This window comes from Anopheles coustani, chromosome 2 (genome assembly GCF_943734705.1).
Source record: "Anopheles coustani chromosome 2, idAnoCousDA_361_x.2, whole genome shotgun sequence".
Lineage (NCBI taxonomy): Eukaryota > Metazoa > Arthropoda > Insecta > Diptera > Culicidae > Anopheles > Anopheles coustani.
Genome location: NC_071289.1, coordinates 85,536,500 through 85,551,165, shown reverse-complemented (window position 1 = coordinate 85,551,165; position 14,666 = coordinate 85,536,500). Strand labels below are relative to the sequence as shown.

At 41.8% G+C, this 14,666-nt stretch overlaps 6 protein-coding genes across 8 annotated transcripts; 2 read left to right on the top strand and 4 right to left on the bottom strand.

Moving 5' to 3' along the window:
* Position 1: 1 nt before the first annotated feature.
* On the bottom strand, positions 2-3,348 carry LOC131262430 (peptidyl-prolyl cis-trans isomerase FKBP8). Of its 2 annotated transcripts, XM_058264425.1 has the most exons (7): positions 3,259-3,348; positions 2,526-2,901; positions 2,052-2,432; positions 1,816-1,983; positions 1,662-1,751; positions 1,015-1,155; positions 2-929 (listed from the first exon to the last, which is right to left on the bottom strand). In XM_058264425.1, the coding sequence occupies exons 2-7, from the start codon at positions 2,898-2,900 to the stop codon at positions 849-851; spliced, it is 1,236 nt and encodes a 411-aa protein (XP_058120408.1). In that variant the 5' UTR covers position 2,901; positions 3,259-3,348; the 3' UTR covers positions 2-848. The 2 variants fall into 2 exon arrangements, with proteins under 2 accessions (XP_058120408.1, XP_058120409.1); XM_058264426.1 differs by lacking the exon at positions 3,259-3,348 and having other exon boundaries at positions 2,526-2,987.
* A 311-nt stretch (positions 3,349-3,659) lies between these two features.
* On the top strand, positions 3,660-4,615 carry LOC131267506 (transcription factor BTF3 homolog 4). The gene is made up of 2 exons (XM_058270399.1): positions 3,660-3,710; positions 3,796-4,615. Exon 2 carries the CDS (start codon positions 3,831-3,833, stop codon positions 4,308-4,310), a length of 480 nt encoding a protein of 159 aa, XP_058126382.1. The 5' UTR covers positions 3,660-3,710; positions 3,796-3,830; the 3' UTR covers positions 4,311-4,615.
* A 1,583-nt stretch (positions 4,616-6,198) lies between these two features.
* LOC131267807 (eukaryotic translation initiation factor 3 subunit J) lies at positions 6,199-8,115 on the bottom strand. 2 transcript variants are annotated; one of them, XM_058270770.1, is made up of 6 exons: positions 7,974-8,115; positions 7,652-7,746; positions 7,326-7,445; positions 6,938-7,250; positions 6,717-6,856; positions 6,199-6,639 (listed from the first exon to the last, which is right to left on the bottom strand). In XM_058270770.1, exons 1-6 carry the CDS (start codon positions 7,987-7,989, stop codon positions 6,577-6,579), a joined length of 747 nt encoding a protein of 248 aa, XP_058126753.1. In that variant the 5' UTR covers positions 7,990-8,115; the 3' UTR covers positions 6,199-6,576. The 2 variants fall into 2 exon arrangements, with proteins under 2 accessions (XP_058126753.1, XP_058126755.1); XM_058270772.1 differs by having other exon boundaries at positions 6,206-6,639; positions 6,938-7,238.
* Positions 8,116-8,467: 352 nt separating this feature from the next.
* On the top strand, positions 8,468-9,178 carry LOC131267809 (large ribosomal subunit protein eL29). Its single transcript, XM_058270773.1, has 4 exons — positions 8,468-8,556; positions 8,633-8,693; positions 8,788-8,852; positions 8,923-9,178. The coding sequence occupies exons 2-4, from the start codon at positions 8,657-8,659 to the stop codon at positions 9,052-9,054; spliced, it is 234 nt and encodes a 77-aa protein (XP_058126756.1). The 5' UTR covers positions 8,468-8,556; positions 8,633-8,656; the 3' UTR covers positions 9,055-9,178.
* Positions 9,127-10,704, bottom strand: LOC131267805 (E3 ubiquitin-protein ligase TRAIP). Its single transcript, XM_058270768.1, has 2 exons — positions 10,522-10,704; positions 9,127-10,462 (listed from the first exon to the last, which is right to left on the bottom strand). The coding sequence occupies exons 1-2, from the start codon at positions 10,632-10,634 to the stop codon at positions 9,247-9,249; spliced, it is 1,329 nt and encodes a 442-aa protein (XP_058126751.1). The 5' UTR covers positions 10,635-10,704; the 3' UTR covers positions 9,127-9,246.
* A 518-nt stretch (positions 10,705-11,222) lies between these two features.
* LOC131267806 (glutaminyl-peptide cyclotransferase-like) lies at positions 11,223-13,512 on the bottom strand. Its single transcript, XM_058270769.1, has 3 exons — positions 13,450-13,512; positions 11,722-12,511; positions 11,223-11,639 (listed from the first exon to the last, which is right to left on the bottom strand). Exons 1-3 carry the CDS (start codon positions 13,510-13,512, stop codon positions 11,452-11,454), a joined length of 1,041 nt encoding a protein of 346 aa, XP_058126752.1. The 3' UTR covers positions 11,223-11,451.
* Positions 13,513-14,666: the final 1,154 nt, after the last annotated feature.

Here is a 14,666-nt window from a genome sequence, read left to right as displayed (position 1 = left end):
ATATGAAGGTTGAATAATATATTTTGATATATACATAAAATAACGTTTATTTAGCGTAAAAGACGTTCATCTTAAAATGCTTTCACTCTTTTCCTACGCGGACGTAAATAACGAAAAAACCAAACAAATGACAAAAAACCATCATATGACTTATTTAAGCTACGGGTATCAATATTTGAGGGGATGTGATGCGGTTAACCTCCATCGCCAGTCTGATAACAAATATCTTCTTTTCGTACACCCTCCTTCCACCGGGTATTTCAAAATGCACTGCATACATCGAACGGAATGATGAGTTGTTACTCAAATGCACCGAAATGGGCACCGCCAAATTATTCTTCATAAAAGTTCTTAGGGAAGCATTGCCAGGGAATTCTGCCTTCTGTAGAAAAACGCAAGGTGAATCTGGCATTGTCTTTTCTTTTCCTTCAAAAATACGATTTGTGAACTTCTTTCTAGACAATTCACATATTGAAAATGGTAATTATCAAACATAAAAAGCGATACTATTAGCTAATTGCAAACAATCTCAAAGAAACCTAACACAAGATCGATCCTCTGATACATAAACACACATAGATAAATTAAAGATATATACCTCGTGGCTAAGGTATCGTAACCCTCACCGCATTTCCTATTCGTACATATTTGTGTTCCGGCAGTTTCGGTACCGTTTCACGTTTCACCAATAAACCATATTTTCCTACCATTGCTGCGCTGTGTTCTTGTTTGCTCGTATTCTTTTCGCGCCGATTTAATTCGATTGTTTCATTCATTACTTGAACGGAGTATGTGTCGTTAGAAAAAAAAAATTAAGCGACCCAGATTGCTGACCAAAGGTTTCGCGTTTAGGGATTATTGTATCGATAGATGGCCACGCCGGCGACGCCGAACAAAATCGTGCCCACCAGGTAGCCCCACATTTTAAGCTGGAAATTGAAAGAAAATATAAAAAGAATGGTAAGCAAATTTTTCACTCAATTCCCATTTCCTTTTATGTCTCACTTTCCTTACCTTGGATGATTCTGTGTTTTGCGTTACCGGGGCTGTCTTCGTTTTTTGCTCCAGTTTCTGTGCCTGGCCCAACATTTTCTGGTACAGGTCTTTTTCGTTTCGAGCCTCACGTTTGGATTTTAGGATCAGTTTTGATAATTCCTGCAATTTAAAAACAAAAAAAAAACATTTAAGAGAGAAGATTGCACTTGTTTACTCTAGTTTCCAAACCAAATCTACAATAAAAATAGTAAACAGGGAATATTGGACAGGATTGACTAGTATGTATGCTAACTAATTAAAGCGATCGGACACACTCTGTATGCTGAAACCTGATCGTCGCGTCGGTCGGTATTTTGCTCTTACAACATGAGTGCGACAAAAACCCGTGTGTGCGACTAAAATGTTTCCTAGGACTTTAATTTTTCTGTAATGGTATCTAGATTTGGATCAATCTGCTCAACTTTGCCTAGCATCCTGCGGTAAATGTTTAAAAAGTGATCCACAACATAGTTTATGTAACTTATTTTACTCTTTGGTAAAATGTACAGCAATTTGTAAGTTTCCGCTTTTAGCTTATCTTAGCTTATAGCTAGAACAACGCACCACAGCCCGATAAACTTACTAATAATTCACATGTAAATACAAATAAAACTTTAACCCCTTACCGACTGTATTAGCTTATCGTCAACGTCGAGAGTGGCGGCTTTCTGAAGCAGAGTGATAGCACCCTTTGTATCGCCTTTGGCATCCAAAACCTATGAAGGTATTAGAGATAGGTAAACACTGGAGCTAAGACATTGTTGGCTACATTTTACATACCTTGCCCTTGCGATACAAAGCTTTCGCATTTGTTGGTTGGCATTTCAGCACGTGATCGACGGATTTAAGGGCGGCGTCATAAGCCGATATTTTAAGCTGAGCTAGTGCGAGGTTATTGTACACTTTCATCCGATCCTCGAGCAAATCTTGCAGTTCCGTTGGGGAGAGCTAAACGAAAACAAAAATATAACTCTCCGGTTAAATAACATAAGTTTGGAAAGACTCTCGCCATCTACCTCGACTGTGCCTGGTCCGGACTCCATCATACCGCCCGCACTGACCGTGTCATCCAGATACTCCAGCGATCGCCGATAGCTCTGAATGGCCAGATTGTACTCCTGACGCTTCATCCAGAAATTACCACGTAATCGTTTCTTGTTGCCAATCTCCTTTCGGGAAGCATAGGACCTTGTTTCCACATCGCCCTCTTCCTTTATTGATAGCAACTCAACCGTATAGGTGATGGTTGCGTTGGGCGGCACGGTTTTCTGGACCGGATCATGCTCGGTGGGATCTTTAACTCCGAGCTCACCGTACCCAAAGCGTGCATTCACGATGACTTCGGCGACTTCTCCCTCGTTCATTAGCTTCAGCGCCATATCTAAGCCCTGCACTACCTAAGCGGGGGAAGAAAGTAATGCGTAGCAAAATCGGGCGCACAATTGTTATCATATCGATCGTCTTCGTTATCAATTACCGGTACTACCTACCTCCACGTCGTCAACTTGCACCACAAAGTTGGTTTGTTCCTCAACGACCGTTCCATCCTCCAGGCGTCCGCTGTAGGTAATGACCACAATATCCTTGCTTTCGGGCCTATGCTCCGACCGTCCTTTTGTAAGCACCTTTTTGAGCAGCGTTCCGTTGCCCAGAATGTCCATATATTCCGGCTCACTCTCCGATGTCTCCGGATCGTTAGCCCCCTTATCCGAATCTTCGAGTTCTGGTCGTTGTTCCTGCGATTGTTCCTTTGCTGGTTTGCTTTGGGTTGCTTCAGGCACCGAGGAGGCCAATTCAGCACGCTCCTGTTCGTTAAGGTTCGACAGATCCTCGAAGGAGCTGCTACTCGACTTTTCTGCATCCATGCTGAGGGGTAAAGTGCAGGTTTTACAGGAAACTGTATAAATGTATGACGGTGGCGCAAGCGTTTAATCTGAATTGTTGGCTAGATTTGTGTACTGCCAGACAACGAAAACCGGTAGCGAACAAAATTACAACACAGCAAAACAGCTTTCCACCAGCGACAGCTGAAAACACTACGCAATGACGTCGTCAGAAAATGGCACTCGAAAGTTGATTCAATCACAAGAGCCTTCACAAGAGACTTCTAGAATCGACGTAAGCAGTGTGTGCTGTGTTTGGTAATTTAATTTCTCATCTCCAACATAGCAGCGCACGATTGAAACAAATGCCCCAGACTGTTCACAAAGTGTAGCAATTTACCTTTCTGGAAAACACGAAGTTTTGAGCTCCGAAGTGAAAAAACTTTGTTGTAAACTGAAGAAACAACACCGACGAAGGTGTTCGATTCCTTTGACGCGATATCTATGATAATTGACAGCTGGATTCAATCGAAGTCCGTGCTGAAGCTGTTGGATTTGACAGACAGAAAATTGTTTCAATTTTTATGTGCAACTTTCTCAAAACTAAAAATCTGTTTAATTTACTAACCAGATCATAATATTTAAAGAAGTTTTAGTCAATAAAATCAAACGATAAGCAAAGGAAAATACAAATTTTAGCTGATAAACCCTCTGCTCATTCAAATAAGATCCATGATCCAATGACGTTTCTTTGCTTCCTAGGCATCCTCATGACAGCTTCAAGAAAAAGAAAAAAACCTAAGCTGCCATCGGCACCTCTCTTTCTTGCGACGATTGTCACAATTTTCACATGTGCGTTTTACAGAGCTCCGGCTAAAAAGTGGAAAATTTTATAGTAATTTGTTGAAATTTCTTCTCCAAACTACTACTATTGCAGTGTAAAAGCAGACCGGCGGCCAGTACCACATCAAGATGAACGCGGAAAAGCTGAAGAAGATGCAAAATGAGGTGCGTATCGGCGGCAAGGGCATGCCTCGCCGCAAGAAGAAGATCGTCCACACGAGCTCGGCCGTCGACGACAAGAAGCTGCAGATGTCGCTGAAAAAGCTCGGGGTCAACACCATTCCCGGAATTGAGGAAGTGAACATGATCAAGAACGATGGCACGGTGATCCACTTCAACAACCCAAAGACTCAGGCGTCGCTGGCCACCAATACGTTTGCTATCACGGGCCACAGCGAATCGAAGCAGATCACCGAAATGCTGCCCAATATCATCTCCCAGCTTGGTCCAGAAGGGCTGCAGCATCTGAAAAAGTTGGCTCATGCTGAGGCCGCCAACGAAGAGGATGACGACGTACCGGAGCTGACGGAGAACTTTGAAGAAGTGTCGAAGAAGGAGGCCGAGAATGCCGCTAGCCCTAAGGCATCAGAGGTCCCGGTTTCCTCATAAACTCCTTGTAACTTCTTCTACTAGTATAACCTCTTCCGTTTCGTTTTATTCCCCATCATGAAGTTGACTCCAGAGCAGTGGAAAACAGTGCAGTAAACAATGTACACAGTCCTTGCTGCTAAAAAAACGAATTCATCGCAATTTTGTCGCATTCGGCTTGTTGAACTCTGAATCATCCTCATGTACTCTTCTTCGATCCGCACTCCTTATTTCGGATATTTTTTCGTAAGCCCATGGTAATGGAACTGCTTTGTTGAACAACCAAGTTGTGCGGTGCCGCTTCGTCGATTGATTCTGTACGACAATATGCTGACATTTTAATTAAACATTAAAAACTAATAAGTGTCCTATCGGTCCTATGATGGCTGGTGGGATACAGTAATCATAACTCTGGCATTTATTTTGTCTTGTTAAGAGAGAACTTTTGAGAATGTGTATTGAGCATCAGCAAGCAAACATCACTCCATACATAAGATATTTCTTCAATAAAAACCAGGAACCATTGCAGAGCCAATGTCAAAACAATCGAACAGCATTCTCGAAGCATTTGTGAGGTTATATACCGAGTACGGAAAAGGAACTGTAAATACAGAGAGCGAATAAGATCAAAACAAACAATCTTACGACTTATTCATAACATCCTTCGCATTATAAGCACGGGATTACGTCGATAAATGGAACATGGAATAAAAGCGTAGCGTGTTAAGGAAATAAACTGTGAAGGTTGCTCCATTCAATTTCGCTCTGCCGGCTGGACTTCGTGGGTCATGGGAACTGCTCATTATGACCGGCAGTGAGTTTTCTTTTTCCTTGTGCAGTACATGGCGCTAAAAATAGCGCAGTAGCTTCTACGCTAACCTTATTGGATGGGAAACAGAAATCTTATTACTGAAGCAATGGCCACAGCCGCAATCTGAATGCGGTTTCCCGCCGCATCCTTCGCGATAAGCGTTCATAGATTTGGTTTCACTGATAGTCAGACCGTAATACGACGCTGTGCTATTGGTTTATGTTTTTTTTTCTGCTTTTGTCATGAGTCATCCACCGACCATGGGATGGCCGTCATTTCGAAGCGCGCGTGCTTTTGGCAAAATAAAGCTTTCCTGACGGATGAGAGTGCGTACAGTGGATCATATGAGTGCGTGCAGTAGATCCTTCAAATTCATGCAACTCATCTTTGAGGAATTTTATTCATATTTTATAGAATTCAAAATGAAACCTAGTATAACAAGAATCTGCAACACACGGGCACAAGATTCGTTTATTTTATACATTGAATATTTTGGAGAACGGTTCTGTTCAAAGAACTCTATCAAGTTTGATACTTTAAAATCAAATTTTTGGTGATTCTTCTAGTCAACGATACAGTTTGGCGTTAGATTGTAATAAAAATAATAGGCATGCTTTGAGCGGCATTCCATGGGGTGCTGATGGTGGATGGCAATAAAATCAAAACTTATTGTACATATTGGATTTTAACAATGTTTCTCCAAAACATTGTATCATGTTGTATCATATCCCATTCTACAGAGTGGTGTATGGTTTTGCTCATCTAGAATGGACATTTCCACGTACATTCAACAGATAAGAGTTATTAAAGTAGAATTAGTAAGCTATGGTATTAAATTGGATTTAGATACTATAGCAAGCCTACGTTAGATTCAAAATTCAACATTTTCAAATATAGATATCACACAACAGTTTTTTTTTCATTGAGAACGTAAATCCTAAAAGTATACCATGATGTGAAATATCTTGAAAGAAGTTAAACAAAACCCTTGACAATTATAAAATCGTCATTTGTTTGTTCAACTTTCTGTTTATTTACAATCAAATTTCATGGCGCTCTATGACGGACACATTACAGTCCAAAATGAACGAGCCTACTCTAGGGTTGCCAAAAGTGAAAGCATATTAAATGGTGTTTTTCTATCTTGCATATTGCGATTGTTTTCCTTCCATATTTCCTTCGGTATAAATTTGTCAAACACCGTCTTCTCTTTTTTCCGCATTCAGACTGGTTGTCATGCTAATTTATTATCAAAGACGAGTTTGAAATGTAACAAAACTGAACCGATTAACATTGAGGATAATACACAGCTAATGTAAATAATCTTCCTTACTCTATGCTCGCTGTTCTTGTGTGTACGTGGTTCTGTTTCCATTCTCACATCCTGTGCACCGTTCAGCCGTACATGTTGTCGAGAGGGGCTCGCATGATGAAAAGGTCATTGATGCAGGTTGATATCGGCAGCCGTAACAACCGTTACATGAAGTCATCGTACTCATCGAAATCATCATACTTGGTGGCATATTCATTAATTTCAGACTAGAGGGAAAGAAGAACATTCCGTTCACGTTGCTGTTAGGACAACTTGCCCCATAAGTTTGACCCAGCATACTTACGTTCTCTCCCTCGACACGCAGTCTCGCCTTTACTTTGACGCCTTTGGTCTTCTTTGGTTTGTCACCTTTCTCGACCTTTTGTTTTTCCAAGTACAGGTTGTCTAGTGTCGTTTTAGCTTTTCTGATGCTGTTGGAGGACACTGTAGAACAAGGCGTAGGAAAATTGAGTGTTAAAAATCAAAGTTACTTTAAATTTTTTTAAGTAAATTAAAAACACTTACAACTTGCGAATACCTTAAGAAGAAGGTCTTCTAAAAATCCTTGATACTCTTGGTGTGCACGATAGTTTGAAAGCTTTTTGCTAATTGCATCTGCTAGATCGGCAAATTCCTCCTTCGTGGTCGGGTGCATTCCATCGATTCCACCGCTATTGGACATTGATGTGATTCCTAGTGTTTCCATAGCCGTCTTCAGGTCATTTTCTTCTTGTAGTTTCTGCAATCTTCGTTTTTCGGCCAACCGCTGTTCCGGCGTGAGAGAAGCTTCCGCCTCCTCCTCTCTTCGTAGCCTTTCATCATTTTCCTGTTTCAATTGCTACAATTAGTAAAGGACACAGTGTGTGGATTGCGCATTACCGGCGTACCGGGTTAACACACATTTCGATGTTACCTCTTTTTCTAGTTGTTTCTGTTGGGCAGTTTTCTTGGGTTTGGCGTTTTTAGCTGGCGATTTATCTCCTTTTGATTCGTCCTTTTTCTCCTCTTCCTCTTCCTCATCCTCCCAGCTTTCCTAAAATTGGATAAACGCCGAAAGATATAAGCGATTTTGTTTAGTATACGGTACGTTCACCGGACGAAAAAATTACTAGAAATTATCTGACGTCAGCAATCTGAGGTGATCATTACTAGCAGGAATCGTGTCATTCCCAACCAGTTATTGACTACTTTCTACTCGACCGATGCACGACTACTAACGAAAAAACCTGGTGAACCTACCTTTACATCATCCTCGTCTTCGCCAGCCCATTTGTCGCGAACAGCGCCATCCGCCTTCGCAAACAGCTGCTCGGCTTTGGCTCCGGCCAGCGCTTCTGTAACGACACCGTAAAATTACGTTACTTTTGAGGTACATTATTTATAGTTTTCCACTACGATTCACAGTTCATTCCTGTACTGTGCTATTTTATCATCCCTGGTGACACGCATTCCGTGACGGTAATACCACCGTCGTGGCACGGAGGGATTAGCGACACCAGTAGGGAGGCGATTGAGCACAGATTCGTTGCACCACACAATACTAGCTTTGCTGGGTACGTACCCCAATCGTCTTCCATCGTACGAGAAATATCACGGTTCTGCGAGCAGGATATATTCTACTGATTGCTGGCAAATTTTTGTATCCTTTCGGAACCTTCGCAGAGCTGCACAAACGTCGTGCTGACTTTTGAACTCTTCTTTTTTTCTTTGCTGTTTTCTTTTCGTTGCCCTTTCACTTTGACAGCTCATGGGAAGTTCAAGTGGGGGTTAAATTCGAGCATTAATTTTGTGGTTGCCCGAAAGTTGTGTTTGCCTTTGACTAGGAAAGGATGCCCTATGTTTTTTTGAGAACTTCAAAAGATAATTTTATTTCTTATTCAGGTGTTTGTTAGAATCGCAATTCATAGGCACAGGAAAAAAGGGGTAGGCATAAATCACCCAGAATAATGTTTGTACTCCAGGCGAGCCTGTGAGAAATGCGTTGTTTGTTACCTTTTTTTCGATGATTTTTGTGACACAGCTCGAAAAGTTGATTTCCGTCGCATGACATTTGAAACGTCAGTACCCGTTTGCTCTCTTTCCGGTTACTCGCTTTGGCTTGAGAGGTTGTTGTTCCGTGTCGAGGGAAATAATTTTTGTACCAAGTATGTGGCAAACTATCCTGTAGTCTAATGAACTTTGTGTGCAACTGATTGATCACTGTATTATCCTTGCTTCTAGGTACAATCTTCATAATCCACTAAAATGGCAAAGTCGAAGAACCACACCAATCACAACCAGAGTAAGTCGGATGATGCAGAATGTTTTGTTGACGGATCTGGATAGATCATCGGAATGAATCTGACCTTTCACACTTTCGTTTTCTTTTTCATCAGACCAAAAGGCCCATAAGAATGGAATCAAGAAGCCGAAGAAGCAGAAGTACGAGTCAACCCGTGGTGTGAGTACACTTTTACGGTCATTTTCGGTAGTCAAGAGTTGTAACGTGCATTATCATATTGTCCCCGCAGATGTGCCAGAAGCTGCTGCGGAACCTTCGGTTCTCCAAGAAGGGAAATGTTTCCCATGAGGAGCAAGTGAAGCGCGCCGAAGAGCGTAAGGCAAAGTACGCTGAAAAGCCGGCTCCGGTGAAGCTGAACTGATTCCGTTCCCTAGTGCTCGTGTTGGTGAGTCGAATGGGTATGTAACCCGGTGGTGTACTATATCAGGATGCCAAGTGCTCATTGGCCGTACAAACGGAAATGAAATAAATTTATTTCAAACTTATTCAAACATTTATTATTTCCTCCTCTCAGAGAGTACTTGTAACAACGGGATATTTGTACGAATTTCGCTCATTCTAGATCGGCTAGTTCTAGGTTTGGGACTCTGTTAAGTTGATCAATGGCAGTATGATTTTGCATTACAGTCGACGGATGCCTGGTCAACTTGCCCGTTTTTAACCGAGCGACAACCGTTGACGATGTCAATTTGAACCGTGGCTCGGATACCACCGTTTCACTGTCCTCAGCAGTGTTCTCCGTGTTTTTTTCGTTTCCTTCCACACTACTCGCTTTTGAAGAAATCGTTGAAATTATGTTTGCTGGACGGCGATTGCGGAAGATTGAATATTGCATAGTGCTGCTGCCTGGTTTCGCGGAAGTACCTGCAGATGTAGGCGGGTTTGCTGTAATCTTATTACCTACTCCCATCAATGGCGCGAGCCCAATGCTGCTTGTTTTTATTCTTAAATACGGCGAGGTGGAGTCCATAATCTTGCGGACCTTTTCCGACATGGGTGTGCTGGCGTTAAGATCGTTCAACGGTCTCTTGCGGCGACTTTCACGTTGATCAGGTGTGTTTGGTACGGCTTCCTCGTCGAAAGAACCATCCTCACTATTGGCTGATGTATTGGAAGTTTTTTCAGATGTCTTTTGCTTCAAGAGTTGTTGCAAACGGTAAATTTCACTATCGCACGCTGAGAGGGTGTCCTCCCGAGCTTTCCTTCTCTTTCGTTCATCGCTGAGCTCATTCTGAAGACGATGTATGCGGTCAGATTGTTCTTTTCTTTTTATTTCCTGAGCCTGTAGCTCACGCTTTAGCGCTGCAGCGACGGCCACGACCGTCGCCCGACTAGTATCGCTAGCTAACATTTGATCCACTTCCTGAACTGTGGACTTGAGCGCCTGTTTTATCGTTGCATAAGATTCGAGCTGGGGCCTTAAAATGGCTAGTTCTTCTTCGAGTTGCTGCTTGATTTTACGATCACCCTTGAGCATATCATTTTCATGCTTGAAAGCAAGGATTGCTGATTCCTTAGAGCGCAACTGCTCTTCCAGTCCGAGCAAAATTCGTCTCATTTTCTTTTGCTCTCCTTTGTGGTCGACAATCTTTTGCTCGAAGTCTTTTAATGATTTTTCTTTTTCTCGTATTTTGAACGTCATGTCGTCGAGTTTTTGAAGCAATGATGCACTGTCCTCAGTAGTATCGAGGTTAGCAGCGATGTTGAAATACACTTTAACAAGCCTCGTCTCGGCGCAACGATTTCGGCATTGTGGACAAGTTTTCGACCTGAAAGACCATTCGATTCATTTCTAACATATCTTTGCTAGGATAAACTAAGGTCTTACCGCTCCAGCCACTGCAGAAGACAAGTATGATGAAACATATGCCCACATGGAGTTATATGAACTTCATCGGAAGGCACGAACAAGTCCGAGCAAATTGGACACATTAAATTCATGATCAAAGAGTAGAAACACTGCGGAATGATGTTAAAACGCGAAAAGCGTATATTTATGTTTACTTTTCTATGAAGCCGGCGGTTTAAGAATGACGTTTGTTGTTGATTTCTTTGTCGAGAAGTGTTGCCATCGAACGTACTATCAATGTTTGCTGGATTTTAAACTTAGGGTACCATGGGGATAGATAGGCTTCATAACGCTTTTTTTAAATCCTTACATAACGGGACCTATATTTGCCAAGTTGTAATTGTATGGAAGGTATTACTTTATTTTGCATGAATATGCATGTCACAGAAACAAAAAAATGTAATGATTTCTAATGAATAAATTTAATTTATGAATAAGATTGACTAGAAGAAAGTTTTTGTTGGAATTGTTTTTGAAAATCTCAAGAATATTTTTGCCACTACATATGTTATAGGGTTTCAGGAATTCACATAATAGTGTTTTATAACGCATTCTACCGTATTGTCATCTTCTAAGCTGTGAAATCTGTTGAAACAATTTAGAGAACTACTATTGTTCATTGTAGCTTTATTCCATTCTGAATGTGTTTACCAGGAATGTTAATTTTTCAGCAGGTGGTAATTAAAATTCATTTCATTCGTAGCCCTCGTAGCACACAATTAAAACATGCAAAAACAGGATATCGAGGATCATTCGGCAATTCAATATCTTTACTATAAAAATCTATTTTCATATCTTCTGTTGATGGAAAACCAACTATTGGAAAAAGGGTCCTGATAGACGAATGTACCTCGACAAGAGATCAAATTTTGAGTTAATTTGCAGTGAAGAAAGCCGTTTGTGCCATATTTATTGCAAACAGCTCTGCAAAGAGCGTCCATATTTACTATTGCAAAATGTTAGATGCTCTATCATAAATATCCGCAACACAGAATTGATGTTTTTGATCGTCGTTCGGCTAAGGTTCGCTTCGTTGTCTTCCGGCTTATGCCAATGTTTTGGAAACGGGACTGGAATCAAGTGGAGCACCGGAATATCTAGAAAATAAGAGTGTTTAGTTAGTTGAGGTATGGTAAAACGTGTTGGGTAGTTTTTTTTTAATACAATGGAGATTCTTACTCCGTTTCAGGAACGGAAGATGATCGTCCTCAACGCGGCTGTAGAGCGTTTGATCGAGGAACATGGTCCCTGATTTTGGATCCTTCAAGAGTAACTTTTTCTCCCGCAGACTGCTTTCGATTTTGCTCAGTCGCCGATGATAGTTGCGGGTATTGGAAAAAAAGTTGTAAAACTTTGGATTTTCGCTCCCGATGAGGTCGAGTAACACCAGCAGTTGTACTCGGTCGATCTCTCGCATCGATTTGGCGAGTACCTTTGAGACGTATGGCGCCGTAGTCCACTTTGTGGCCAGGTGTCTCGAGCCGTACAGTGAATCCGTGGCCGACCACTTCCGGAATGCTTCCTCGCCATCGAAGAACAGTAGCATCAGGCTCAGGTCGGTATTGTTTCGTAGCAGTTTTAGGGCCGACTCGGTCGTTTTGGCGAGGTTGAGCATTACGGCGCACGGAACGGCTGAGTCAACGGCGCCGACGAAGGCGTGCTCTCGGAAGTACTTGCTGTCGTAGTGGCAGGCGAGGGCGAGATACTTATCCGCGTCGGGATTCAATTTGCCGATGATGTTTGTAAACTTCAACATACCGAAGTGGGGAGCCTTTTGATTGAACTCGTCGAGCTCGACCGTAAATCCGAGCGAATTTAACTCCCCGATGATGCTACGTTTCACTTCACCGTGAGTGGCCGTTCCGACGATGCGCGGCTTTAGGATACTTTTGAGCACACCATCGAAATGCGTTTCATTCGTTCTTGTTGCCACTATTTTCATCTGCTCAAGAGTGAGCTGCCCATTGCACTATAAAGATAACGAGGTATATTTGCGGTTAAATATTTTACATCATTACGTTTAAATATTCAGAATACCTAAAAAGCCTGCAATTTGAAAAATGTTTGGAAAGGAGCATAACACTTGTGATGGAACAAGCATTTTGAGAAGATCTTTGTTAGAACCTGATATGCCTTGCATGGTCAATAGCATGCAATTAAATTTTAGTATTAGAGCTACAATATGGCAAACAATGGCGGCACAAAGTGCATTGAACTGGGCCCTGCGACAATTGTATCGTGGTCCCTATTGTTAGTTTGTAATTGCCTGAGTAGAAATTTCTAAAACAATAAGTGTTGCATTATATGTAAATTTACTTTCATCAACTATTTCAACATCAATGGCATTTACCAGCATATATACCAGGAGAAATTCGTCTAACTTGAAAAAGAAAAGCGCATATTTCTAGTACGGATTGTCTGATAGCCAAAGTGTCGCTGCGGATAATTATCTGAAGTCTTGCTAGTTCCGTGAATTAATTCTCGATCGTGAAATCGACCGTCTCAACAACGGTTGGTCTAATTGGCTGATTATATGTAAACGTTACAACTACCAATCTCGTTATTTTTAGCCTTCAGGACAAAACTAAGTCTCCCCGACAGTTCCGGAATGCGAAAAGCCCTTATCAGTTGGAGGACAGAGTTGTAGATAGGACGCCAACCGGTGATATACACGTGTTTCATAATAATAATTAAATTCTAACCACCGTGGCAGTGCAGTTTCTATCATGAGAATTCCATTAGAAAAGCATTGAGCAAAGTTATTAAACTAGTATTACGATAGGAAATTAATTCTATATTGTTGCACCGTATATAAAAAAATCTTTCCAAAACAAAATCGACAACTGCTCCAGTGGTTGTTGAAAGTGAAACGGTTTATTTCGAAGGGGATGAAATCGAACAGCTCACCTGTTGCATCGGCCACACTGTGAAGGTCACTAGAAGGCAGGAAACCAGTCCTAGTAGCCACATTTTGTAGACAGTTTTTATGTTTTAACTGCTTCCTTGATGATTTTTTTTTGCGCCGATGATTAATCTCGAAGGCAGTGTGTCGGGATTTCCGTCATCGATTCGCTAACAAAATCGGGAGGGCTGTAAGGTACCGATACGGTGAAATACGATTCGCAGATGCACTACACCGAGTTTATTTGCAATCTTTTATTTACTGCACTTCAATTCCGTTCCCGTTTGCCGTTGGAATAACGACTGGAGATTCCTTCATCTCGGTATTTTTCGAACATAGATGCCCCTTAGATTGAGGGCACAAACAAACACTCGCGGCTACGTGACGTCGGCACGCATGATGTAAAACTACGTTAAAATCACTCTTCAACCGTCGCCGGGCGGACAAGTGAAAGTTACCCAACTTACGGCTCGACGACGACCGGGCACAATGACGTGCAAACAACGAATGAGTACGGTTTCATGCAAGTGTTGTGCCGTAGTGTTCCAGCGCTCGCTTGTGCTTGTGTGTCGTTCCATTCCATGCCCCATGCGCTGGTGGTGGGGACGGTCTCGGAACGTGTGGTAGCTCGAATGGAGACTTCGTACTGAACACAGTGGGTGGTAGTTGGGGGCGCTTCCCGTCCTCTTATTCGATGATGAAGGAATGCACACGAGGAGGAATTTCCAATATACTTCGCTACCAGCGCACAGCTTCCTTGGGAAACAGTATGGACCACAATTTCAGCAAATCACCGAAAAAATCTATAAAGTGTATTTTTCTCTGCGCACGTGAGAGTGGAGTATGGGTTTTGCATGATGTATTCCAATTAACAGTAAGACTTATACTGGGTTTTCTCAATTGATTTATTTGACAAATGATTCCTCTGGATTCCATAGGATTTCGAGTCCCATGGGGATAGTCTACAATAGTCATATCTACACTTATCTAATTTATTTAATTTTTGCTAGATACAAATAACTAAGAAAATCAAAACAGTCGTACAAAACTGTAGCCCACATTGGCACGTGGGACGCTGGTTCATGCATTATCACACTTTAAGGACTACAAACTGATAAGAAACGCTCTTTCGTGAGATGATAAATTGCTGCTCCAAAAGACATTGGACAAAGAGAGTACAGAGAGGAAGAAAACGAAATAGAAGAGTGAATAGGAAAAAATG